This window comes from Callithrix jacchus, chromosome 13 (genome assembly GCF_049354715.1).
Source record: "Callithrix jacchus isolate 240 chromosome 13, calJac240_pri, whole genome shotgun sequence".
In the NCBI taxonomy this organism is placed as follows: domain Eukaryota; kingdom Metazoa; phylum Chordata; class Mammalia; order Primates; family Cebidae; genus Callithrix; species Callithrix jacchus.
In genome coordinates, this window is record NC_133514.1 from 39,901,011 (window position 1) to 39,927,566 (window position 26,556).

The 26,556-nt window shown below is 37.4% G+C and overlaps 1 protein-coding gene across 2 annotated transcripts in view; it reads left to right on the top strand.

Annotated features, from left to right (window-relative positions):
- The window catches only part of ADAM9 (ADAM metallopeptidase domain 9), a 121,033-nt gene that overhangs the window by 63,165 nt on the left and 31,312 nt on the right, over positions 1 to 26,556 (top strand). For both annotated transcript variants that reach the window (XR_013525623.1, XM_008979358.5), the window contains exons 14-16: positions 202 to 397; positions 13,472 to 13,577; positions 19,311 to 19,494. Coding sequence is in view for 1 of the 2 variants with exons in the window: in XM_008979358.5 (XP_008977606.2) it covers positions 202 to 397; positions 13,472 to 13,577; positions 19,311 to 19,494 (486 nt within the window). In the remaining variant the exon portion in view is untranslated. The remainder of the gene's footprint in view (positions 1 to 201; positions 398 to 13,471; positions 13,578 to 19,310; positions 19,495 to 26,556) is intronic.

Genomic DNA, 26,556 nt, shown 5'->3' on the forward strand with positions numbered 1-26,556 from the left:
TTACAAATGAGGTCATGTTTCTTCATTTTCCATAGTTACAACTTAGATGAATTGCCTATTAGCCATTGTTCATTTTTCTATTGGGCTAATCTTTTGTTATTGTCAGAATGCTTTATGGATGTAAATGCTGTGGTTTCACATTTGATTAATTTGTGGACATTGTCCTGATATATTTGTTTAATTTGAATCTTATTTCACTAGTTCCTTCCAGGAGGTACTTTATGCCGAGGAAAAACCAGTGAGTGTGATGTTCCAGAGTATTGCAATGGTTCTTCTCAGTTCTGTCAGCCAGATGTTTTTATTCAGAATGGATATCCTTGCCAGAATAATAAAGCCTATTGCTACAATGGCATGTGCCAGTATTATGATGCTCAGTGTCAAGTCATCTTTGGCTCAAGTAAGATATCATCATTTATTATTGGTTGTTTTGATATTATTTATTTTTGGTTTAGATTTTTTAAAAAAGGTAATGAAACATTATTGATAAAGTTGAGGCTCTCTTATTTCTCATCATATTTCCTTTCTTCCTTCTTTGGAGGCAGTCATGATTATGAATTTAATATGCACAGATTTAGTTGATGTTTCTTATTTTTACTGTCCATATCTTTTTATGTTTTGTGTAACATACACACACAGATACATATATAGTATCCTCTAGTTTTAATAATGTTGAGTTGTTCAGTTAGTATGTTCTTGAAATTCATCTATATTGATATATCATAGTACATTAAAGTATTCCATTAGATAAATGGATCATGATTTAGTTATTCTCTTACTGATAGATATTTAGGATTTAAAAAAATTTATGTATTTTTTCTTGCTAAAGTTCTTATTTTTATCAAGGGCATACACATAAAGAGCCACATTACTATGTAATGCATATTATGAACAAATAAGGACTGTTCCCACCCAGTGTTCCCATCACTTGAGGAAATTTTGCCTTTTGGCTAAGATTTTTGATAACTTCTGCTAGGTCTTTAGATAATCTCTTGGCAGTGTTACGTTTTGATTTTTTTTGTTTTAGGCAGTAGTTATTAATTTCTCACTATAGAAGATAAGATAGTTTTCTTCCCATTATATGCTCATTTTCCATTCTCCATCCTCCCAATATGGATTAATTGTAATTTTAGGGCAGTGTTGAATGTGTATTGTATAATGGCCACATTAATGCTATTCATAACTGAACTATATACTAAGTTACAATTACTTTCCCGCCTTTTGTTTTTTCTGGAGTTACTAATTCTCTCTCTCTCTCTCTTTTTTTCTTTCTCTCTCTGTCTCTCATCTCCCTCTTTTGGTCTGGTTAGTTTTCTATGTAGTTTCCATTAATTGACCATTATATTGTTAACCAATGGCCTGATTGTGCCTTGAGTTGATTAGATGCATCAAGTATTCTATTTATTTCAATTTTTTTCAAATAAGTCTGAACGGAAGGCCTCTGTTCTTCTTCAGTCTTGACTGGTTTCTCTCTGGTATTAGTTAGGGGTCTCCAGAGAAATGGAACCACTGTGTTGCACATTTATATATACAGTCTTATACCACATAACAGTTTAGTCAGTGAGAGACTGCATATACAACAGTGGTCTCATAAACTTATAATACTGTATTTTTACTATAACCTTCTATGTTTAGGTATGTGTAGATACCTTTTCTATGTTTAGAAGCCATTATGTTACAATTGTCTGCAGTATTCAGTACAGTGACATGCTGTACAGATTTGTAGCCTAGGAGCAATAGACTGTACCATATAGCCTAGGTGTGTAGTAGGCTATACCACCTAGGTTTAAGTGCACTTTGTGATGTTTGCACAATGACAAAATCACCTAACAATTCACTTCTCAGATCATATCCCTGTTGTTAATTGATACATTACTATAGATATATTACTGTATATGTAATCTGGAGGATTTATTACATGAATGTAATATTTATGTATAGTATATTATTTATATATATAATAAATATGTAATATGTTACATATTTATTACATGAAAATCTAATATATTCTTCTCCTGTAGGAATCTGATATATTAGATTCATGTAATAAATCCTGCATAATAGCATGAGCCCATACATGAATTGGCTTATGTGATTATGGAGGCTGGTAAGTGTCAGATCTGCAGGGTAAGTCAGCAATCTGGAGACCCTGTAGAGCTGATGGTATAGTTCCGGTTAGAAATCTGGCAGGCTCATGACCATGGAAGAGCTAGTGTTTCTGTTCATTTCCAAAGGCAGGAAAAAAGCTGATGTCTCACTCCAAAGGCCTTCAGGAGGACTTTTCTCTTATACTTGAGGGAGGACTGGCCTTTTCATTCAAGTTTAAAATTGGTTGATGAGGCCCACCTCCAATAGAGATCGCAATCTTCTTTACTCAGTCTATGGATTTCAGTGTTAATCTCATTCAAAATGACCCTTACAGAGACATCCATAATTATGTTTGATTAAATATCTGGGAATTCTGTGGTTGAGTCAAATTAACCCTACTACAGGGGGTAAAATTAATCCTAATCAAAAGTCCACTCCTTGTCAACTTGAAACCCATAGTTACCTTCTGAAACTATACCAAATCTCTACATGTGGACCTTGTTAAGGACATAGTTCCACCTAGCGTGATATAATACCACTATCCTGCATACAGCTAGAACCTCACTAACCTCTTTCCCAGAAAAGGAGGTAAAGTCCTTGAGTGATGTTTATTCTTCTTGATATCCCATAACTTAAATGCCGGGATATAGTTAACAATACTTAAACACTGTAATATCAAGTCAATAGATCTTATGTTGCATGATAAAGGTGTAAGGAATGAAAACATTATTTGCTCAATACATGTGTATATGTGTACACACACACTCTCTCTTACACACACACACCTATTCTTAATGAAACAGTCTTTGTTTCTGTAACTGGTCACGTGGTTGTAGCTGGTATTTATAACTAAATTCTACCCATTATGTATTCCCTTTGCCTTCAGCAAGCACATTAGCTGTCTGTGGTTTTTACCTGTTAGGGTGACCCAAACTGTCCTGCCTAGACTGGGTTGTTACTATTGAACTTGAACTTAATCATGGAGCATAGTAATACTAAGAGATGCTTAAGGGATCTCCTGCATTCTGGACATACTCTTCCTTGCCTCCATTGTGGAGTAGTAGTCCGTTTTCCTTTTAGTAGTTCAGATCAGTAATTCTACCTGGCAAAACTCAGAGGTATGAGGAGCCAACGTGGCTGGGCCCCTGGCTTATTTTCTAGTTCAGTGGAATCATTGTTGCGGCTCCTGGTGGTAGCATTCCTCCCTGTGGAACTAAGGCCTCTAGGCCAGGAGAGCATAAAGTCATGGGAACAGAAAACAAGATTTTGCTAGTGAGTCACTATGGATAATGGTGAGTGGTGCTTCTCCCATTTCTACCCCTTTGTACCTGGACACATGAATTCTGTTTGTGGGAAAAACAGCATTAGATGTTGGCTGCTGAGTAAGAGGAAATACAGCCTTTTGGAGGACCTTGCCCCAGCACTGTAAGGTATTGCTACCTAGTGGCACTGTAACTGAGTCTCCAAAAGGCATTTCCACCATATTGTCAGCCAGCTGCTTCAGGAGGGTTGGGAAGGAACATGGTAAGGCCAGTGAATTCCATGTGCATGGGCCCATTGCCTTACTTCATTTGCTGTCAAGTGAATTCTTTGGTCTGAAGTAGTGCTGTGTAGAATATTATGATGGTGGTGGTGGGGGGAATTCTGTACATCCACAGAAAGTAGTTTTAGTAGTTCACAGAAGTGTTGCTACAGGGATGGCAAATATATGAAGGGTATGTGTCTATCCCAGTAAGAACAAAGCACTGCCTCTTTCATGATGGAAAGAGAAAAATGTAATCAGCTTGCCACCGGGCAGCTGACTGACTAACCTAGGGAATGGTGCCATATTTGGGACTCAGGATTGGATTTTGCTACTGGAGAATTTGGGCACTTAGCACAGCAATAGCCAGGTCAGTTGTTGAGAGGAAGTCCATGATGCTGAGCCCATACACACCTCCTACCCTGCCACTGTGAGTACTTGGTTCATGAGCCTGTGGATGCGAATAGGTGGCTGGGGGAAAGAATGAGTCATCTTCTCTACTTGATTATTAAAATTCTCCTCTGCTGAGATCACCCTTTGGCAAATATTCACATAGGACACGAATATCTTTGCCATACCACCCAGTCATTGGCTATAGGCCATAAATTGGTATGTAATCACGTTTGGCTATTTCTTCTTCCAAGGAAAGTGAACAGTCAGGTGGACTTCAGGGATGACCCAGAAGGGGGCTGTAGTGCTACAGTTATCCACTTTTGGTTCTTCATGTCATGTAGAACCATCTGCAAGCCAGGTCCCTGTCTCCTTTTCTATTGTCACCTGATGGGTAGGAAATTCCCCCCAGGTCATAGGTGCTGGCTAGGAGAGAAAATGTAGTATGACAGGAATGGGGAGCAGGGGCATTTGGGCCACTTCTTAATGTAACTTGTGCTTTCCAGGCCCTGGTGGGGCCCAGTTACATACGTCGCACTTCCATTTCGTGATGGAGTACTGCTGCACATTTGTAGCTTGGTGAGTCAGATGACTTCCAGTTTATGATGGGCTGCTCAGGTTGAATGGTAACTTGGTGGCCAATAGTTAAATATTCAGTTTCTACTTTAAGGTCCAGTAGTAGACCAATAGTTGTTTCTCTAAAGGAGAGTAGTTATTCACAGAGGATCACAAAGCTTTGCTCCAAAATCCTAAATGCCTGCACTACACCTGACCTATAGGGAACTGTCAGAGACTCTAAACATTTCTGTCTGTCACTGCTGCTTCAAGCACTGTTTGATCTGCTTGATCAAGTGGCCTAAGCAACAGAGCATCTTGCCTGACAGCCAGGACCTATTGCAGAATTTCCCTTTGTTTTGGGCCCAACTCAAAACTAGCAGCTTTTTGGGTCACTGGGTAAAAGGGCCAGAGTTAGGCAACCAAATGAGGAATATTTTACCTTCAAAAATCCAAATGGACCACCAAGTATTGTTCCATTCTGTTGGTTTTGGGAGTGGCCAGATGCAACTTCTCCTTCCCCTTAGAAAGGATATCTTGACATGCCCCACACCACTGGACATCTAGAAATTTCACTGAGTTAGAAGGCCCCTGAATTTTTGTCAGATTTATTTTCTACTTTCTGTCATGCAAATATCTTACCAGTGTCAAGAGTAGTTGCTTCTTGCTTATTAGGTCTAATGAGCGTAATGTCTTCAATGACTAGGGTGATATTTTGTGGAAGGGAAAGGCAATCAAGATGCCTAAAACCAAATTATGACATGGAACTATAGAGTTGATATTCCTCCTAAGTAGGACAGTGAAGGTGTATTGCTGGCCTTGCCAGCTGAAAGCAGCCGCTTCTGGTAGGCTGTGTGGATGGGTATAGGTAAAGGTATTTTTCAGATCATAGCTGCATACCATGTATTAGGGGATGTGTTAATTTGCTCAAGCAATGAAGTACATTTGGTACAGCAGCTTCAATTGGGGTTGCCACTTAGCTAAGCTTATAATAATCTACTATCATTCTCCAAGATCTGTCTGTCTTGGAGACCAGGCCAGATATGGAAGTTGAATGAGGATGTGATGAGAGTTGTCACCCCTGCATCTTTCAAGTCCTTGATGTTGACATGAATCTGCATTCCCTCCAAAGATGATATTGCTTTTGGCTATTTTCCTAGGTAGAGTCAGTTCTAGTGGGTTCCACCTGGCCTTTCTTACCATAATAGCCATCACTGCACAGGTCAGGGAACCAGTGTGGTGACTCTGCCAGCTGCTGAGTGTGTCTGTTTCAATTATGCATTCTGAAACTATGGGAAAAACCCACAAGGTGGGTTTAGGGACCCACTAGATCTGCTGTGAGATGGATTTGCGGTAAAACTTTATCAATCACCTGACTTCATAAGCCCCTACTCTGACTTGTTGACCACAGTGATATTTTGGGTCTGCTGAATTATCATTTCAGATATGGGGGTGTTCTGTGTTCCTGAAAGGTCTAATTATTTCTGTTTTCTCAGTGCACAGTGTCTTAGTCTTATCAATTCTGTCTCAGTCTGTTTTTGTGCTATTATAACAAAATACCACAGACTGGGTAATTAATAGTGAACAGAAATTTATTGGCTCACATTTCTGGAGACTTGAAGTCCAAGATCAAGGTGCTAGCATCTGATGAGGGTCATTTTACTGAGTCATCACATGATGGAAGGTGGTTGGGCAAGAGACAAAGTGGAGCCAAACACACCCTTTTATAATAGTATTAATCTTATCCATGAGGGCAGAGCCATGATGGCCTAATCACCTTTTAAAGGTCCCACCTCTTAATACTGTCACAATGACAAATTTCAACATAAATTTTAGAGAGGACAAACCTTTAAACCATAGCAGGCTGCTCTAACAGTAAACTGTGTGGCTTAAATGGCAGGCACTTCTCAGATTTCTAGAGGCTGGGGAGTCTAAGATCAAAGTGCCAGTCAATTTGATTCTTCATGCGGAGTCTCTCTCTTCTTCTTATAAGGCCACCATTCCTATCATAAGGGTCCCATCCTCATGATCCTATCTAACTCTGATTACCTCCCACAGGCCCATCTCTAAATGCCATCACATTGGGGTTAGAGCTTCAGCAGATGAATTGTGGGGTATATAAACACTGAAGGGGTATGCAAACATTCAGTACATAATAATTGCCCTGGTAAAAGGCCACAGGTCCCTTGGAAATGTCTGGAATAATGATTAATAGTATAAAGTTTTGGCAGTGTATAGGGGGGTTATTCCTTAGGGAGACCTACCCCGCCTTTATTTGAGAGTTTCTGTTTCTGTAAACCGGCTCAAGTTAAGGAATTGATTAAGAGGTTGTGACTTTCTGTTTTTATTATTGAAGTTAGACTTTTGTTTACTTGGCCTAGAATTTTCTTACTTGTACAGATCAAGTAAGACTATGGCAAGCTTCCTGTCTTCCTTCTACTCTAGACAGAAACAGTGTGATCAACTAGCCAATGCCATAGTTTTTGAATGGGTCAGATTATTCTGATTGCTGCTTTGACTTTTGCTGTTCATTATGGTAACCAGGCCCATCTTGCTTTTGTGGTTGAATGTTGACACTTTGTTATCACCTAGGATCTGATACTTTTATTGCATTTACCTTTCCCAACTCAGTGACCATAGCTTCTACTTTAAGGTCTGGCCTTCAGATAAGAGCAATCACAGAGTTTTTCAAGGATGCTGGGGCTCCCCTTACAAACTTATTTCTTACAGTCTTGGTGAAAAGTGTGTTTTCTGGATTCTTCCAGGTTAGGTAAGTAGATCTTAAGTGACACATAGACCCCAACATTTTAGTCTCCCTCAGACTTTGAATCCTTTTCTCTGCATTAAACTGACATAGGCCCTGCATTTCCAACTTGCTCACTGCGAGCTGCCTTTTGATTCACGTTTCAGTCAACCAACCGAACAAATTGTTAGAGAACTTTCTAACTCCCTGAATGGCAGCATTCAATGCAGACTCTCTGCTTTGTGAGTCTACATCAGTAAATTCATTCCAATTCACCTTTATGTTCCTCCCCATTATCCCACACCCTAATATCCATTCCCACACATGTTCCCTGGATTTCTGTCCGTGTAAATTAGAAAACTCAGGTAGTCTTGGAGTGTGGTGAACTTCCTAATGGGTCGTACTTAGTACTTCACCTTTAGGGACATTTTCTGTGACTCCAGTCTGGTTATAGGTTTAGAAGCAATGAGGGATGTTGGAGGTGGATCCTGAGGGAAATTGGCATTGTCTTGCATGGCAGCTGCCTCCAGGGAGGCTGTTACAGTTTCCTCAGGCAATGCAAGGTTAGTCCTCTCAGATGGTAGAGAGGCTATTTCTATGGGCAAAGATGACTCATCAGAATTTAGAGACTCAGCCAGGTGCTGTGGCTCATGCCTGTAATCCCAGCACTTTGAGAAGGTGAGGCAGGCAGATTACTTGAGGTCAGGAGTTAGAGACCAGCTTGGCCAACATGGCAAAACCCTATCTCCATTAAAAACACGAAAGTTAGCTGGATGAGGTGGTGCACATCTGTAGTCCTGGCTACTTGGGAGACTGAGGCAGGAGAATCACTTTAATCTGGGAGGTGGAGGTTGCAGTGAGCTGAGATTTGTGCTGTTGCATTCCAGCCTGGACAACAAAGCAAGACTCTTTAAAAAAAAAAAAAAAAAAAAAAGAGAATTTAGAGGCTCAGTGTACCCAGCTCCATCAAGGTCACTCCATATGTCCTCATTCCAACTTTCAAGATCCAGTTCCTTTTCCTTACCGATCAATACCCTCAATTTAACAGTAGATACCCTACAAGGCTAGGAGTTCAATTTGCTTTCAGCGAGTCACAGGATAAGATTCTAGGTTTGATTTTCAGCAGTCTCATCTTTGCAACTACAGGCAATATGGCTGTCCTTTAGGGCACACACAGAAACTTTCAGGTCACTTATATGGTGCTTGAACAGAAATTAATAGTGAGCTTATTGTTAATAAGACAATAAGCTCCCTAAGCTTATTATCTTTCCCTAATTTGTCCAGTAAAATAAGGAGCAACCAGGCAATCTCATACTGTTAGTATGAGAAAAATGTTTGAAGGTATCATATACATAGTTACCCAGATCCTTGCTGCTTCTCTCTGATTAGGAGTCTCTAGTGGTGATGTTTTTTTATACTGAAATTACCATATCATGCCATGAACTATCAGTACTGTGTTTACTTTTGGAAATGGAGTCATAAGTGTCTTTAAAAATCTAATCAGATTAGATAGCCCATTCTAGAAATCTTGGAACTGGTTAAGAAAACTCACTCTCAAAGTTCTGTTCCTCTGGAACCATTGTTGGTCCCAAATCTGAATTAGTTAGACTGCAATTATCAATCAGATATATACATATTATATATATGTTTGTTTATTTGTTATAAGCAATTGGCTTATGTGATTATGGTTAGCAACTGAAAATCCCAGATTTATAGGATGAGTTGGCAAGCTGGAGACACAGGAGAGATGAAGGTTTAGTTCCAGACCAAGTTTGAAGGCCTGAAAACCAGGATTGCCAGTAGTGTAAGTTGCATTCCAAAGGCCAGCAGGACAAGACCCAGCAAGAGCCAATATCCCAGTTTGAAGACCATCAGGAAGAATTCTCTCTTATTCAAGGGAGTGTCAACCTTTTCGTTCTGGTTAGACCTTCAACTCAGTGGGTGAGGGGTTCCATAATAAGGAGGGCAGTCTGCTTTATACAGTCTACCAAGTTAAATGTTAATCTCATCCTAAAGCATCCTCACAGAAGCACCCAGAATAATGTTTGGCCAAACATCTTGGTTCCTTATTGCCCAGTCAAGTTGACAGAAATTAACCATCACACTCTGTATTTCTGTCTCAGTATTTATCCTGAGATCTTTCACCGTAACCTGAAGGTGAATTGTTGGCTCTCTCCCTTTTGAGTCTCCTGTTTGCATTTCCCATATTACCCTCTTTCTTGGTTTATTTCCTCCTTTTACATGGAGCTTTCCTTTCAGTAGTTTCCTACAGAAACTAATAGGGTGAATTTGAGGTAAACTTTTTGAGATCCTGCAAGTGTGAAAATGCTTTCATTTGGACTAAATACTTGATTGGTAGTTTGATGGGGATTGAAATCATTTTCCGTCACCGTTTTGAAGCCATTGCTTTGTTGTCTTCCAGTTTACAGAGTTGTTGTTGAAAACTCTGTGAAGCCATTCTGATTTTTGTACCTAGCTTTCCCCTTATCCCCTCTGAAAAAGCTTAGAAAAATCACCTCTTCAAGGTGATATGCCTTGATATGGGTATGTTTTTATTTACTGTGCTGTGTAATTGGTGGGTACATTTAATCTGGGAACTCATTTTTTTTAGTTCTGGACATTTCTTCCTTTTCATTTTTTTGGTGTGATTTCTTTTCTTGGATCATATATTATTTGTATATTGGATTTCCTGGATTTTCTTATCTTGTCTTTTTATCTGTGTTTTTCTTTTTGACCTACTTTCTGAGCACCTTCTTCAACTTTATCTTTTAATTCTTTTATTTTGTTTTTCATTTCAGGAACTATGATTTTAGTTTTCAGGAACTCTTTTATGTTCTCTGAGTTTTTTCCCCATATCTTTTTAAGAAATAATCTTCTTCTTCTTCTTCTTCTTCTTCTTTTTTTTTTTTGAGACAGAGTCTTGCTCTGTTGCCCAGCTGGAGTGCAGTGGCACCATTTTGGTGCACTGCAATCTCCGCCTCCTGGGTTTAAGTGATTCCCCTGCCTCCTGAGTAGCTGGGATTACAGGCACATGCTGCCACGGCCAGCTAATTTTTTGTATTTTAGTGGAGACATGGTTTCACCATGTTGGCTAGGATGGTCTTGATTTCTGGACCTCGTGATCCCTCTGCCTTGGACCTCGTGATTCACCTGCCTTGGCCTCCCAAAGTGCTGGGATTACAGACCTGAGCCACCACACCTGGCCTGAAATAATCTGTTTTTATTCCATGCATGAAGCATCTTCTCTCATGTCTGTCAATATATTAATCACAATTTTTAAAAAGTTTTCTTTCTTCTGTGTAACCTCTGTTCCACATTACCTTTTTTCTTTGTTTGAATTTCTGTCTTTCACATCAGCCAGGTTCCTCAGCTCTCCGATAGTCCTTGGTCTAAGAGAGGAGAGTAAGTAGCAGATGGTGAGATATGGCTGAACTTTAAAATTTGGAAAATGCCAAAACCCACATCTTTAGACTTTTTCCATCTTGGGCTGGTTAGATTCCCTTATGAAGACCTTATCTATCTGCAGCCTGAAGGCGCAAGGCAGCATTCTGGGAAGTAAATAGGAAGTGAGGGAGAATAAGGCTGGGACCTCAGTATAGGTAGGTAAATGCTCAGCTCATCCCCTTGTTTTTAGAACATTTTCTATGCTTGTTAATGTGCCTGATAATCTCTGAGTCCCAGAACCTTGTATTTTACTATCTCCAGAAAATAAACCTCCAGTCTTTTGTCAGGGTAGAGAAGAGACAGTCACTTGGCTTCACAAAGGTGGGAGGTGACCTGTGGGTCAAACTGCTTCTTAAACGGATTTTAAAATTTTCTTCTTTATTCCTGCCACCTGTTCCTCTTTATTCTCTATGTCCAGAGTTACCGCTTACTACCAGTTTCTTATCTCGGAGGAATTCTACGGTATAAGAAGGGTTGATCTCAGTTTTTTCTGTTGCTAGCTCAAGATTTCGTTTTCTGAGATACACTGAGTCATTTACTACTTAACCAATTTCTTTTCGGCTTCTACAGTTTTGTGCAGTCTCCTTTCTCAGTTTCATTTGTCTATGAGTTTATGAATTAAAAAAGAATCTACTTTCTTTGCTTTTGTGTGATTTTAAGAGGGAGGAAAAATACATGCATGTATTTAGACATTTTACCTGAGGTCTGTTGATAGCTTCTGATTTTAAAGATAAGTCAGTCAGTTCTGGTGTTACAGGTCTAGTTTTTTTTTTCTTAGAAGATTTAGTAATAGTAACATGGGTCTAGTTTTTATTCCTTTGAACTTTTGAACTTGTGGAGAATAAAGACTTAAAAGTCTTTCACTAGCTCATGCATTCTCAAATTCCTTGTATTTTTAGTAACACCAAATAAATATTAAATAGATGAACTTGAGAGCTAACAAAAGAGAAGGTATTGAGGCTTACTATCAAATTTGGGCCTTAAAAAAACCTTATGAGAAAGGCAGGGGTCAGAGAGCTAAATGGTTTGCCTGAGGTCACACAACAGAAAGCAGCAAAACCGTAATCTCAGCCACCATAAGCATGGTGAGCTGATGAAGACCTATTGCTAGACTTTAATTAAAGACGTTGTTAAAAGAATATAACTTACATTGGTTTACTTCTTAAATGGGAATAGGACATATTGAAATATTGAATGTGCAAATAAGCAAAAGGTAGAAAATAAACATTTCCTCTCCTGTCAATATTCTGGATAAGTAACCACTGTTGAAAATTTGATGAACATCTTTCACTTATTTTTTATGCTTATGAGTGTATAATATATGAAAATTGGATCATATTGACATACTGCTTTAAAACCTGCCCCCTTTCATCCTGGCAGGTGAGCCTTGCCTCACTTAAAAAAAAAAAAAAAAGCCAGGTGTGGTGGTGCATACCTGCACTCCAGCTACTTAGAAGGCTAATACAGGAGGATCACTTGAGCCTGGGAGGTTAAGGGTGCAGTGAGCTATGACCTTGCCACTGCATTCTAGCCTGGTCGACAGAATGAGACCTTGTCTCAAAAAAAAAAAAAAAAAAAAAAAAAAAAGAAAAGAAAAGCTAAAATGTAACTACCTGTTTTTAATACTAACAATAAATTGTGAAAACTTTTCCATGTTAAGCATTTTTATACAACATTGTGTTAATGATATACTATAATTTATTTAGGCAGTCAACAGTGTTAGCAGTAAATATCTATATAGTTTAGTTGTGGCTTCCATTTATTTTTCAGGATAAAGTTCCAGAAGCAGGATTGCTGTATTAAAGGCTTTTAAGACATTTCCACATAATCTCCAGAAATATTATACCACTTTATACCTTCATTAGCTATAAGTGACTGTTTATTTCTTCAAATGTTTCCAACATCAAGTATTTTCAGTTTTAAAACTTAGCCAATTTAGTAGCCAGAAAACATTTTTATTATTTAAAAATAGGCATCTTGCAGTGCAGGCAACATAGTAAGAGCCCATCTCTACAGAAAATAAAAAGAAAAATTAGCCAGGCATGGTGGCATGTACCTGTAGTTCTAGCTATTTGGGAGGCTAAGGTGGGAGGATTTCTTGAGTCCAAGAGTCCAAAGTTACAATAAGCTATGAATGTGCCACTGCACTCCAGCCTGGGTGACATAGTGAGATCCTGCCTCTTAAGAAAAAAAAAAACAAAGAAAGGAAAAAAGGAAAGCATGAATGGATTGATAGTTTGTCATCTGTCATGAGTGTTTGTCAATTTATCTAATTCATAGGGACATGTAAACCAAGCATCCATATGTGGTAAATGAAAAAAGCAAAAGCAATAGCTGGCAGTGTTTTCTCTAACCCTTCCTAGTTGATCTAACCAGTGGTGCAGTTGATTTATATGTGAGAGCAGTGAGAATGAATATGCTGCAAATGGTACCATACTGTGCATGGTTTTTAATTTATTTATAATTTATTATTTAATAGCTTTCCTTTTAAGACCTGAGTATTTGAGTCTAGGCTAACTTTAAAGTGTAACTTAAGCTTTATTTTTGCATTTTGTTGTTACACATGAGACGTGCAACAAAAACGGATTAAGTGTAAGGCACGAAAGGTTTTCTGAGGTGTTGAGGCCGTTCATCCAGGTGTTTAGACTGTTGTAGGGAATACTTTTATTTCTAAAACTAAATTGCCATAACGATTTTTTCCTTTTTTCTTTTTTAAATGTTTAATATTACAGAAGCCAAGGCTGCCCCCAAAGATTGTTTCATTGAAGTGAATTCTAAAGGTGACAGATTTGGCAATTGTGGTTTCTCTGGCAATGAATACAAGAAGTGTGCCACTGGGTAAGTGGAGATGAGGTCATAATGGAATATGAAAGATGATAAGATTTGTCATCTCTAGTATCTTTTTTTTTTTTTTTTGAGACGGAGTCTTGCTTTGTCGCCAGGCTGGAGTGTAGTGGCATGATCTCGGCTCACTGCAACCTCTGCCTCCTGGGTTCAAGTGATTCCCCTGCCTCAGCCTCCTGAGTAGCTGGGGATATAGGCATGTGCCACCACATCTGGCTAATTTATTGTATTTTAGTAGAGATGGGGTTTCACTGTTTTGGCCAGGATGGTCTCGATCTCCTGACCTCATGATCTGCCTGCCTCAGCCTCTCAAAGTGCCAGGATTACAGGCATGAGCCACCACACCTGGCCATCTCTAGTATCTTTTACAACTGCTCCCTGTGACCACTGATTTTTTCCCCCCTTAAATGCTTAACTTTTCAAACATTTTACAATACAAAGCTTCAGAGAGACTCTGGTGTTAGGAAAAGAACTGGTAACATAATTTGTCCTTTTAGACAGCAACTACAATCTAGTGGTTTTTAGACTCTTTGTTTATCCTTGTTTAATAATAAAAACCTCAGCTAAATACAGTTTTCATTTTCCATTCAATAAAAGATTACGTCTCTAGAAAAAGGTACCTGCAGAATCAACTCTGAACTTCATTATTTTCTTCTAGCTTTGTATAATTTCAAAACGATGAATTAAAACATTTTATATTTCTACAATTAACATTTGCTTTTTATAAAACAATAATAAAACATTACAAAGGAGGAAAAAGTCATCTATAATCTCAATCCACATATGTTCATTAATTTAAGGGTATTTTCTTCCTCACACTAACATTTTATATATTTGAAATTATTCTTAGGCTAAGCAACTACAGTGAAACAGTGCTTGCTAAGAAGAAATAGCAACAATGACCCCCATGCCACTAATTCTGACAGTCGTTTTTAGGTCTTCATGTTATTATACTTGACCTGTCAGTAGCATTCAGTTATGCTAGCCATTTTCTCCTTCTTGAAGAAATCTTTTTTTTGGTGACTGTGTAGAATGTCCTTCTTCTCCCCTGACCCCATGGAATTTTGTTTATTTTCATGGATTCATTGCCTCCTCTGTGAGAGGCTCTGTCCCTACTAGGCTGCATGTGGTCTGCAGCTACAGGGCTCTGCAGCTGCTGTTCCCTCTGCTCACCATGCTGTCTTCTCCCCTCTTAGCCTGCTCAATTCTTCATCCTCCAGATCTCAGGTGCAGTGTGGTTTCCCTGTGGAAGACTTCTTTCACTTTCTCAGTAGGATCAGCTCTCCCTCTGACAGGTGTTCTTGATGTTGTTTGCCTCTTTTTCATAGAATTTGATATGTTAGATTTTCATTATTTTTCAGTTCATAACATTTTCTGATTTACACCGTGAATTTTTTCCTTTGACTCGTGTTATTGAAAGCCTATTGCTTAATTCCTAAGTAGTTGGTTTATCTATTTGGTTTTGGTGTCTAGTTCAATTCCATTGAGACTTCAGTTCTTTGGAATTTATTGACGTGCATTATTTACTGAGATGTGCATTATTCAATTACACATGTAACATTCATCCATACAGACCAATGTATGGATGAATATATATGGTGAATGTTCCGTGTGTAATTGAAAGAAAAAGTGTATTCTGCAGTTGTTAGAGATGTTATTCTATAAATGTCAAATTAATTAATAGTCTTATTCAAATCTTTCATATCTATGATGTGTGTGTATTGTATCTGTTCCTTCAATTTCCGAGAGAGGTGTGTTGACGTCTCTAGTTATGATTGTGGATTTGTCTGTTTCTCTTTTTAGGTATGTACATTTTTGCTGTGTGTGTTTTAAGTTTGTTACTAGGTGCATGCACATTTAGGATTGTTATGCCCTCCTGATGACTTGGCCCTTTTATTACTAGCAAATTCTTTTCATTTCTGGAATATTCCTTGGAAGTATTTGTTTCATTATTTATGTGGCTCTTTTGTTATCAGTCTTTCTGACTAAACTGTATGGTCCAGTGACACGTTTATCTTTTGCATTTAGCATAATGCCTGGAGGAAACATAATAATTGCCTATTAAACATTGAATGAATGAAGGTGCAGATGATATGAAGAATGAATGGGTGTAGAATTAATATAACCAATTGAATGAAATGATTTAAAATCTAGGGATAAGTGGATTAATGCAGACTTGGAGAGAATTTGCTAGACATATACCATATTCTTGTCTTTAGCCTTGTCTGATATCATATTTTCATGAATATCTTGTTGAAAATATCAACTATACTTATTAGACTTAAAAATTACTGAATAGCTCATTTAAGAGGCATTTTATAATTAGTAATACAGAAATAATATAGTCATTAAGAATATACATTTGAAGTTAGACTCTTTGGATTTGAATCCTGGTTCAATCACTTAATATCTCTGAGACTTTGGACAAGTTACTTCACTTTACATACCTCATTTTTCTCTTGTAAAATGGAGATAATAAGGGCACCTGTTTCCAAGTATTGTTTTGAACTGAATGACTTAATGGGTGTTAGTACTAAGAAGAATATCTGGCTCATTGTCAAATTCATCATCATCATCATCATCATCACTGTTTTATTGTCATCCTCATTGTAGAATGCATCTAGAATCTAGAAAAGTCTTTGCTAGTCTTTGAAACTACCAAAAACATCTAGAAACATTTAAAGAAAGTATTTCATATGGTCCTACCATCCAGAGATACGCCCTTAAGTTTTTGTTGTATTTTTTTTCGTGTGTATACACATTTATAAATATAAGCCACATGTTCCTTTCACTGAAAGGGTCATCTTTTAGTACGTAGACAGTGTCATCTTTTCAAGTGTTATAAAAGAGAAATTCCAGATACACAGAGGAGTAGAAAGAATAGTGTGATAAATACCAGTATATCCTAAACCAAGACATTATTAATGCTTTATCATTATTTGCTTCATCTACATTTTGTTGAACCATTTTAAGTAAATTGTAGACATGATACTTTACTCCTAGATTCTTCAATATTCATCTTCAACAAATAAGGCCATTCACATGATCACATCACACCTAGCAAAATGAATGATTTCTTAATATCTAGTATCTGATCAATATCAGTATTTCCCTAAGTGTCCTCAAATTGTCTTTTATATCTGGTATTTTTCAACATCTGGACTCAATCAAGGATCACACATTGCATTTAGTTGTTATGTCACTTAAGTCACTTTTAATCTAACCTACCCTTCTAGACTGATATTTTTTCTTTTCAGTGACATTGACTTATGGAAATGGCTGGGCCAGGGGGCTCATGTTCTGGATTTGTTTTGGTTTCTTCTTGGTGCTGCTTAACTTGTTTCTATCATCTGAATTTTCTTTAAATCAGAAGTTAAGCCCAAAATCCTTTTTTTTTTTTTTTTTTTTTTTTTTGAGTAGAGCCTTACTCTTTCACCCAGGCTGGAGTGCAGTGGTGTGATCTCAGCTCACTGCAACCTCCTCCTCCCAGATTCAAGTGATCCTCATGCCTTAACCTCTGGATTAGCTGGGACTACAGGTGTGTGCCACCACGCCTGGCTAATTTTTGTATTTTCAGTAGCGATGGGGTTTCACCATGTTGGCCAGGGTGGTCTTGAACTCCTGATCTCAAATGATCTGCTTACCTTGGCCTCCCAAAGTGCTGGGATTGCAGGCATGATCTACCACACCTGGCCCTAAGCCCAAAATCTTAGTTGAATTCAGGTTAGTTATTTTTGGTGAGGATGTTCATAAGCAATGCATTATATCAAGGAGTCACTTAGTGCTGGGAAGTCTTATTAATATTAGTGATACTAAGTGGCAGTGACCAGATCTTGCTCTTGTGGAGTTATGCTTTTTAAAATTGCAGCTATCAGGTAATATGTGGAGTGATGATATTGTGCCATATGACTATCCAGTTCCCTACCAGTGTTTCACTTTAAGGATGATCCTTGCCTGGAGCAATTATTTTACTAGGGTTATAACTGAGTTTTCTTTCTATTAGCATTGTAAAGCAGTGAACATCTCTTCTTAGTTTTGTTGGCTATTTACATTTCTTATTTTATGAGCTCCCTGTTTACATCTTTGCTAATTTTCCTGATGAAGTGATTTTCTTTGTTTTAATGATTTGTAACAGCTTTTTATATTCCAAGAGTATTTTTTTGTACTCTTCAATACATCACCAAACCTCCTTTAATCTTTAATGTATCACCAAGCCTACGTATGGGTGTATCATAGCAATGTGAATTTTGGTAGGCTCCAACAGATTTTAACTGAGGTCTGCTTTATGTTACACTTTGTTTCTGAGGTTTTCATATCTAATTTCAGCAAATTATGTGAAATAGATGTCATTTATCTCATTGTTTCAGCTGAAGAAACTGAAGCTCAGAAAATTTAAGAACTTCTGTCAGGTCAGCTAGCAAATAAATGGTGACGTAAGAATAAATGTAAAGGTGGGAGAAAGTTATTAACTCTTAAATGCAGGATGAAGGGAAGATGAAGACTTAATAGCACATGCAAAAATTAAATAGGAGTTTTAGTTAGTGATATATTTAAGGACATCAATAATATAATGTAGTTATAAAAGCTGTAATCTTGAACTTAATAGAAGTACAGTATCTAGAATAAATAAGAGCTCCATTTTTTCCTTTGCTCACCAGGCTCTCACTGAAATTTCATGCTCCATTCTGAGCACTATGCTTCAAGAGGCAGTGAGGCAAACTGGAACATATTTAGGAGGGAACATCCTTGTTGCATGAAAAGTGATTGTAGGATAGTGACCTGGTGAAGTAAGTATTTAGGAGATGCATAATAATTGTCCTAAAATAGTTGCTGTGTGAAAGTAGGAAAAGACATCTGTGTAGTCTGTTGGGGGAAGATCTGGGACTAATGAGAAAATGTTATACAAAGGTAGATTTTAACATGATAAGCAAACACGTGATGGTAGCTAGAATGAGCAGTTTCAGGAGGGTGTAAATTAGAGATACTGGGGAAAAATATCCTATGATGACTGGGGAGTGATATAATAGAGAAGATTCAGATATAGAGTAGGTGCTTGGATCAGATGACAATCAAAGAAACAGGAAATCTCAGTATAACATCATAGGAGTTGTTGTTGGAAATACCTAGAGTGTTATGAAAGGATATAGGAAGGGCATTTAATTCACACAGCCTTAGCAATAAGGATTATGGTCAGGGAAGCCTTCCTAGAGTTCTGATATTTAATTAATGAATTAATGAGTTGATGAATTGACTCTTAAAGTAAGTAACCAAAAGTTAGCCAGGCAAAGAGGGGTGGAATCCTTTCTTATTTGGCATTATAGAATCTAATTTCTTCCTTATCATAACTCTGTGAGAAGACACAATTGAATTTTGGTATTACTGTTATTTTCTGTATAATAGAACTTATAAAATTATACCTAGAAACAACTATATTAGTTATACTTTTGAGCTCTAGACAGACAGTGAAGAAGATTAGGTGTGGTAAAAGAAGCAGCATCAGTACCACCTGGTACCCTTATTTGCATCTTAGCATCCACTTACCTCTTTTTTTCCCTTTTCTGCCATATTTAAAGAAAGCTACTTTGACCTCTGTTGCTCTCCTACACTTTCTCTGTTGAGATTCCCTCCATAGCAGCAAACTCTGTCCATATGCAAATATATAATTTTTTTCTTTCGTTATATATACTGGAAATCATTTTATGTTGTGTTATTTCGCTCTCTTTATAGGAATGCTTTGTGTGGAAAGCTTCAGTGTGAGAATGTACAAGAAATGCCTGTATTTGGAATTGTGCCTGCTATTATTCAAACGCCTAGTCGAGGCACCACATGTTGGGGTGTGGATTTCCAGCTAGGATCAGATGTTCCAGATCCTGGGATGGTTAATGAAGGCACAAAATGTGGTGCTGGAAAGGTGATCAAAATATTTTTTATTTACAAAGTAAAATGAAAAAAGTTAAAAAAAATTATACTTAGTAAGTGGTTGCTCTTTTCTGATTGTAAAAGTAATCTAAATTCATTATAGAAATTTTAGACAATACAGAGTCACCAAGAAAATTGAGAATTATAATTCTATCATTCATATTTCTTTACTGGGGTCAGATAACCTATGTTTTCCACTTTGCAATATACTGTGCATGATTCCCTCCCTGCTGATATGCTACAATTTATTAGCCAGTTTGCTGTTATTGGGATACTTTGGTGATGTCCTGAATTTTGGGGTGTGTGTCTGTGTGTGTCTCTATACTAGAAGTGTCACAGAGCTTGTATTGCCCATGTTCCTGATCACCCGACCTCTGCTGTTTGGATTAGATACAAGGCCAAAGTCAGTCAGCCCATGACTTATTACCAGTGGTTTTATATGAGAAGATGCCCTGGGCCAAATACCCTTTTTCGGAGAATATAAAATTAAGGAAGGTAATTAAGAGTGTGGGCAGAAACTGTAAGAATTCTTTGGGAGATGCCATGAGGTAGAAACTAGAGTGAAAGGGATGTGGCAGCCTTAAGCCATATACAAGAGATAAGAGGGAGCAGGATTGTTGAGTAAGTTGAAGAAACCAACTCAGTTGGAGGAGAGAGAGAAGGAAAATATGTGATTGACTGATTAGCCCATGAAAAAGACAGATGGGTGAACCTTCAGGTTACTTCAGTTTCTCCCAAGTTTTCGGTTCCACTTCTGTTTCTCACTTCTCTTTACAAGAAGACCCATATATTTTTGTGCCTGTCCTTGCAACTAAATAAACTTGATTGTTGCAGGTGTTATAAACAATGATGAGACAAATGACTTTATAAATAAAAATTTCAGAACATCCCTGATCATTTTTTGAGGTTATACTATTACAGTCGTGTGCATACTTCTAAGGTTTTAGATATAGTTTTACCAAATTTATCTTTGGAAAAGTTTGAATTAGTTTAGCTGCCATCCAGTCGTGTGTACGTGTTTTGAGTTCACCATACCATGGTCGAGGTTGGCTATTATTATATTAAAGCTTTCAATGCTTTCCTGTTTGTTTTACTCTTTCTTGCTTATTAGTGATACTGACTTTTTGTGTTTATATAAGGTCATTCCTTCTTCTGTGATTAGTTCTTTGTCCATTTAAAATTGGCTTATCTTTCTTACTGGTTTTAAAGAACTTTAACTTATATATAATGTCATATATCATATGTGGAAAATATTTTTGTCCAGCTTATTGCTTGCCTCTTCTTTTTGTTTTTAGTAGTTTGTCATGTTTACATTTCGATATGCTGAAATCTGTTATTTCTTTCCTTTATGGTTTCCAACTTACATATTTTTGAGAGACCTTTCTCAGTATAGTATCAGATCATTGTTTTCTAGTATTTTTTATTTCTTAATTTAATACATATCTCTCTAATTTAGTAGAATATTTCTGTATATCCATTTAATATTAAATTGACATGCATTTTTTATTTATTCACTGAGAAATTATTACTATATGTTAAGTTCTAATGCTATTTTTTTCAGAATGGTTTATTATTTGCCTTAACAACCTTAATTATAATCTCCTTTATCTTGAATTACCTATTAAATTTTATCTATGCTTGGCCTTGATTTCTCGTTTTTCTCTTCAAGTCCATTGATCTGTCTACTTATGTGTCAGTACTGCCCTGTTTTAGATTGGATGGTTTTGTATTATATATTTTTAATATCTGGTAGTACAAATGCACCTTCTTTTGTCATAGTTTCCTTGACTATTTTAATTTATTTATCATCTCAGGTGAACTTGAGTCTATTTTGTCAAGGTGGAAAAAAGAAAACAAGGCATTTTTGAATTTTGGTTGGGATGACATTAAAATTATAATTTTATTATGGGTAGAGTGACATCTTTACATTATTGAGTCTTTTTTAGGAGAACATGCTATGTCTCTCCATTTTGAGAGTTCTTCTTTTTTTAAATTACATTTAATTTTTTTCCAACAAGGGATTCCAGGTGGATAATTTTTTAAATTGATGTGTAATAATTATATATACCTAGTGATGTTTTGATACATATAATGTATAGTGATCAAATCAGGATAATTAGGGCATCCATCACTTCAAACATTTATCATTTCTTCGTGCTGGGAGTCAATATCCCCCTTCTAGCTGTTTGAAACTACATAATATATTACTGTTAACCATAGTCATCCTACAATGGTATAAAACACTGGAACGTACCCCTCCTGACTAGCTGTACTTTTGTACACTTTAACAAATCTCTCTGAGGATCTTCTTTTAAAGATTTAGTCATAAATGTTCTTGGTATTTTTTTCTTTAGTTTTATTCCTAGGTATTTTATATTTTTAATATAAATAGGTCTCATTTTTCTAATTTATGTTATATTTTCGAATTGGTTTTTATTGATAAGAAAAGCTATATTTTTGACTAGTTATTATTGGTGTTTAGAAAAGAATTCATTTGTATATATTTATTTTGTTACTGGCTATATACTTACTATTACATATTTTTATTAGAATTTTCTAGGTAAACAGTAATCATCCTGTCAGTGATAAAAAGTTGATTTCCTGATATTTGCTATTTGGATTTATTTTTCTAGTATAATTGCAATGATAAGACTTTCAGAATAACTTTAAATAATAAAGATGATAGTATACATCTTTGTCTTGTCCCTAACTTGACTGGAAATGCACACAGCCTTCCAGGGTTATATGTTATCCCTCAGCATCCACAGGGGATTGGTTCCAGGATCTCCTGAGGGTGCCAAAATCCATGGGCGCTCAAATCCCTTATATAAAGTCGTATAGTATACAGCCCTAAAAAGGAGTGAAATGATGTCTTTTGTAGCAATATGGATACAGCTGGAGGCCATTATCCTAAGAGAATTAACATGGGAACAGAAAACCAAATACTGCATGTTCTCACTCATAAGTGGGAGCTAAACATTGGGTACACATGGGCCTAAAGATGGGAATGATGCATTGGGGAATACTAGAGGGTGGAAAGAGAAGGGAGGGTAAGGGCACTACCCATTGGCTACTATGCTCAGCATTCAGGTGATGGGATCATTCACATCCCAAACCTCAGTGTCATGTGATATACCCATGTGACAAACCTACCCATGTATCCCCTGAATCTGAAATAAAAGTTGAAATTATTGAAAGTGAATAAATGCAAATAAAAAACAAGACATTAGAGGGGAAAAATTAATAGTAGCACTAATGATTAGAACCAAGATCAGTTAATTAACGGAAGTAACTAGAGTTGCCTCTTGGCTTCTAGACTGGCAGATTAGATAAGAGTGGGTCAGACAGTTGTTTTTGTCATCAGCCTTTCAGCACAATTTTATTTTATTTTGTTTCCTGAGACAAGGTCTCACTCTGTCACCTAGACTGGAGTGCAGTGGTGGGTTCATAGCTCACCACATCCTTGAACTCCTGGGCTCAAGTAGTACTCCCACCTCAGCCTCCCAATTACCTGGGATCACAGGCATGCACCATTATGCCTGCCTAATATTTTTAGACCTGTGTCTCTGTGGGCTTGAGTGATCCACCCACCTGGGCCTCCCAAAGTGCTGGAATTATGGGCATGAGCCACTGCATCTGGCCAACAAGTTTTTAACCATGTGCATGTAGTATTTTAATTTTAAAAATTAAATGAAAAAATCAAAGGGCACCCAGTACCTGGTTCTTTAGATGTTGGAAGTGTTCTGTAAACTTGATTGAGAATGGCACAGCAGTGGCAGTATGAGACCCTGATTGACATTTATTGACTGAGTGAATCTGCAGGCTATAAATGAGAGATGAATTCATGATGCTGGTGATGCAGATTATTGGAAGGCTTGATTATTAAGAATATGTATTATCAAAGTTATCAGAGTTTCTCTGAAAATATTGCTGTAGTAGACAAAAGTGCCAATTGCCTGGTTTGCCTTTTTTTCTTCCCAAAACATTAACATAAGAGAAGATAGAATTTTTGTGAAGATTTACTGACTGTGAAAATAACTCTTTGCTTTGGAAATTAGGCATATATTGCTGCCCTTAAAAGCTGTCAGGGTCAGGTGGCTGGGCGAGGTAGCTCATGGCTGTAATCCCAGCAACTGGGAAGCTGAGGTGGGTGGATCATGAGGTCAAGAGATGGAGACCATCCTGGACAACATGGTGAAATCCTGTCTCTATGAAAAATCCAAAAATAGAACCAAAACAGCCATAAGGTTTTCATGTCGGTTTGGAATCAAACATTCATGTTTAATAAGGTTGATTTTATTTGTTCATTTTTTGATAAATGACCTGAATATATAATTATCAAACATGCAGTGTTTCAGTATATATTCAGGTCTCTCAAATGCTTATTTATAGTTCTTAAAGTGTTAAAAATTTAGAGAAAGGAATGTTAAAGTCTTGGCCAGGCACAGTGGCTCACTCCTGTAATCCTAGCACTCTAGGGGACTGAGGCGGATGGATCACCTGAGGTCAGGAGTTTTAGACCAGCCTGGCCAGCATGGGGAAACCCCATCTCTACTAAAATACAAAAATTAGCCAAGTGTGGTGGTGGGTGCCTGTTAATCCCAGCTACTCAGGAGGCTGAGGCAGGAGAATTGCCAGATCCCAGGAGGTGGAGGTTACAGTGAGCCGAGATCACGCCATTGCACTCCAGCCTGGGTGACAAGAGTGAGACTGTCTCAAAAAAGTCTCTCAGCAACTATTTTCATTTTTCCTTATAGTTTTTGTTGCCATTGCTTTTGGTGTTTTAGTCATGAAGTCCTTACCTATGGCTGTGTCCTGAATGGTATTGCCTAGGTTTTCTTCTAGGGTTTTTATGGTGTTCTTATGTTAAAATCTTTAATCCATCTGGAGTTAATTTTTGTATAAGGTTTGAGGAAGGGGTCCAGTTTCAGCTTTTTGCAGATGGCTAGCCAGTTTTCCCACACCATTTATTAAACAGGGAGTCCTTTCTTCATTGCTTGTTTTTGTGAGGTTTGTCAAAAATCAAATGGTTGTAGATGTGTGGCATACTTCCGAGGCTTCTGTTATGTTCCATTAGTCTATATCTCTGTTTTGGTACCAGTGCCATGTTGTTTTGATTACTGTAGCCTTTTAGTATAGTTTGAAGTCAGGTAGCATGATGCCTCCAGCTTTGCTCTTTTTGCTTAGGATTGTCTTGGCTATGTGGGCTCTTTTTTGGTTCCATATGAAGTTTAAGGTGGTTTTTTCCCACTTCTGTGAAGAAGGTCTATGGCAGCTTGATGGGGATAGCGTTGAATCTATAAATTACTTTGGCCATTTTCATGATATTGATTCTTCCTAACCATGAGCATGTTAAAGATTTTTTTACACTAAGAATGTTGATGCTATGTTTGCAGTTTTTTGACTGTTACATTTTAGTTGTGGATTTTATCTTTTATTAACTTAAAATGCCCTTTGCTTTATTTTAATGTTTTTGTCTTAAATTTTACCTTAGTTAATATTATCACCACATTTTCTTTATATTTAGTTTTGCCTAATAGATTTTTTGCTCAACTCTTTTTAATGTCGATTTAAATATTTGTCTTCTGAGTAACATATAGACTTTATTTTATACCCCAATCTAAGTTTTTTCTTCCTTTGGAAACAGTTTTTAAAAAAAGCATGGGAATATCATATTTTTATTATTAAAACATTAAAACATACTGTGTAAAAAAAATAAATGTCTTGACTGGGTGCAGTAGCTCACTGTTGTAATCCTAGCACTTTGAGAGTCTCAGGCGGGCAGATCACCTGAGTTCAGGACTTTGAGACCAGCCTGGCCAACAGTAAAACCCCATCTTTACTGAAAATACAAAAGTTAGCTGGTCATGATGGCACATACCTGTAGTCCTAGCTACCTGGGAGGCTGAGGCAGCAGAATTGCTTGAAGCCAGGAGGCGGAGGTTGCAGTGAGCTGAGATCATGCCACTGCTTGGGCAACAGAGCTAAACTCCATCTCTAAATACATACATACATGCATACCTACAAAAGTGTCCTGCTGATATTACACTCATTCCTCTTCTTTTCAGACTTATTTCCTAGGGGTAACTACTATTAACACTGTGGTATATCTGTGCAATTCTCCCTCTGGGTATTTACAAATGCATATACTCCCCTGCCCAGTGGCACTTTAAGAAATGAAAAATGAGGCTGGCCATAGTGGATCTGGCCTGTAATCTAGGCTCTAAGGTGGGAGGATCACTTGAGGCCAGGAGCTCGAGATCAGCATGGGCAACATAGTGAGACGCCATCTCTACAAAACATTTTTTAAAAAATTAGCCAGGTGTGGTGGCGCACAACTGTAGTCCTAGATACTCAGGAGGTGAGGCAGAAGGTTTACTTGAGCCCAGGTGTTTGAGGGTGCAGTGAGCTGTGATGGCACCACTCGACTTTCAGGTTGGATGACAGAGGGAAACCCTGTCTGAAAACAAAGAAAAGGATTAGACGTTAAATAATATTCTGAAATGTGTTCATTCAACAGCACAGGGCAGAGATCCTTCAGGTTATTATATAAAAATCTACTTTATTCCATTATAGATAGACCAATTATTTAGCCACAGTATGGACATTTGTATTGTTTACAGTTTATTTAACTGATGCTGAACACTTTTCTAATCTCTAAATGAGATTAATCTAGATTAAATGGGTAGATTAATCTCACCCACTTTTGTGAGTATTTATGTAGGATAGATTTTAAGAGTAGACTTTTAAAATTAAGAGATACACTTTTAAATTTTTTATAGAAAGTGCAATTTTCCTTTGAATAAGGTGGTAACAATTAATTGTCAGGGTGTCTTATATCTTTCTACATTCTTGGCATCCTGAAATGAAAAAAAAAACCCTCATTATTGTTTTAGTTTGTGTTTTCCTGCTTGGGCATCTTTTTTTTTTTTTTTTTGGCAGGGTCTTGCTGTGTTGCTCAGGCTGGAGTGCAGTGGTATGATTATGGCTCACTGCAGCATTGACCTCCCAGGCTCAAGTGATTCTCCCACCTCAGTTTCCTGCTAGCTGGGAC